General features: G+C 46.5%; 1 protein-coding gene across 1 annotated transcript in view; it reads right to left on the reverse strand.

Moving 5' to 3' along the window:
- Window positions 1-60: 60 nt before the first annotated feature.
- LOC107578891 (nuclear export mediator factor Nemf-like) overlaps window positions 61-1,132 on the reverse strand; it is a 5,220-nt gene continuing 4,148 nt past the window's right edge. The window contains exons 2-6 of the mRNA XM_016264792.1: window positions 1,022-1,125; window positions 871-933; window positions 536-648; window positions 410-467; window positions 61-246 (exon numbers count right to left, since the gene is read on the reverse strand). Coding sequence (XP_016120278.1) covers window positions 119-246; window positions 410-467; window positions 536-648; window positions 871-933; window positions 1,022-1,125 — 466 coding nt within the window. The 3' untranslated portion in view covers window positions 61-118. The remainder of the gene's footprint in view (window positions 247-409; window positions 468-535; window positions 649-870; window positions 934-1,021; window positions 1,126-1,132) is intronic.

Genomic DNA, 1,132 nt, shown 5'->3' on the forward strand with positions numbered 1-1,132 from the left:
TTTCTTTTGACATATTGCATGTTCAGATATTCATACAACAAAATAATCTGAGCACCATGAAATTTGTGTGAAAATGATCAAAAATGCTGGCGGTGAAAGAGTTAACCACCAAGCCACGCTATCTTAGCATTAATGCGTCATATGATGTGATTATGTTGTCATTGTTTCGTGTCGGCGACGTCTTTACCTTAAACAGAAACCCAAAGCCCATGATCAGATATGAAGGGGGCAAAAAGTTTTTCTTCCCTGTGGAGAAGTGATACAAAACATGAATCGTTTCATATTGCAAACTTTTGAACAAGATATGAAGCAACTTTAGTGTTGGAAGTGGGATCCAGACACAGGTAAGACCTCTTCATTTTAATATAATATATATATATATATCCATGTAATGCACAGTAATATTCACCTCTGATCATGAAGCTGCCGGTGGTCAGATACTCTCCCGTCGGCGCGGTTTTGGACACCTGTGTGAGATGAAGCACATGAGCGTCTGAACTCATCGACACCTGCTTCTGTGTGTGCCGCCGCTCACCTGATGATGGTGAACCCACCACGCGCTGGTGACCACTTTAGCGTCCCACGCTGCGCTGTAGCACACGGCCATCGTCCCGGCCTCGGTGAGCGTCCGCGGAGGAACAGCCTCGCCTGAGAAACAGAAGTGTTTGGATGAAAGAGTTTCACACACGAGCAGCACAAACAGCACATCAGGACTGAAACATCTGCCAAATGCGTCAATGTAACGAGTCAGTCACCTGATCAGAATCACTTCAGTGATTTCTATGAATTAAAATGTCTCATCATCTGAATCTGACAAACATCAGATCGATGTTCACCTTTAGAAAGTTGAGTTTAGTGAGAATTCCTCACCAGACGGGTTCTTGATCACGCAGCTCGTGGCTCCGTGCAGATCGGCGTGAACGTAAACGTCCCCTGAGGAAACACATGGCAGCACAGGATTCAGAGAAACAGAGGAACCCTCGGGAGAGCATCATGGGAGCGGAGGAAGCTTCGGCCTGACCTGCTCTCAGGTAGCGCTTGACGATCATCTCGTTCTGCTGCTGGTCTCGTCCTGCGATGATCAGGTAGTTCTCGGAGCTGACGAACCACAGAAACTTCTCAAACCTGAACA

This window comes from Sinocyclocheilus grahami, unplaced genomic scaffold (assembly GCF_001515645.1).
Source record: "Sinocyclocheilus grahami isolate Dianchi unplaced genomic scaffold, SAMN03320097.WGS_v1.1 scaffold12575.1, whole genome shotgun sequence".
NCBI lineage: Eukaryota > Metazoa > Chordata > Actinopteri > Cypriniformes > Cyprinidae > Sinocyclocheilus > Sinocyclocheilus grahami.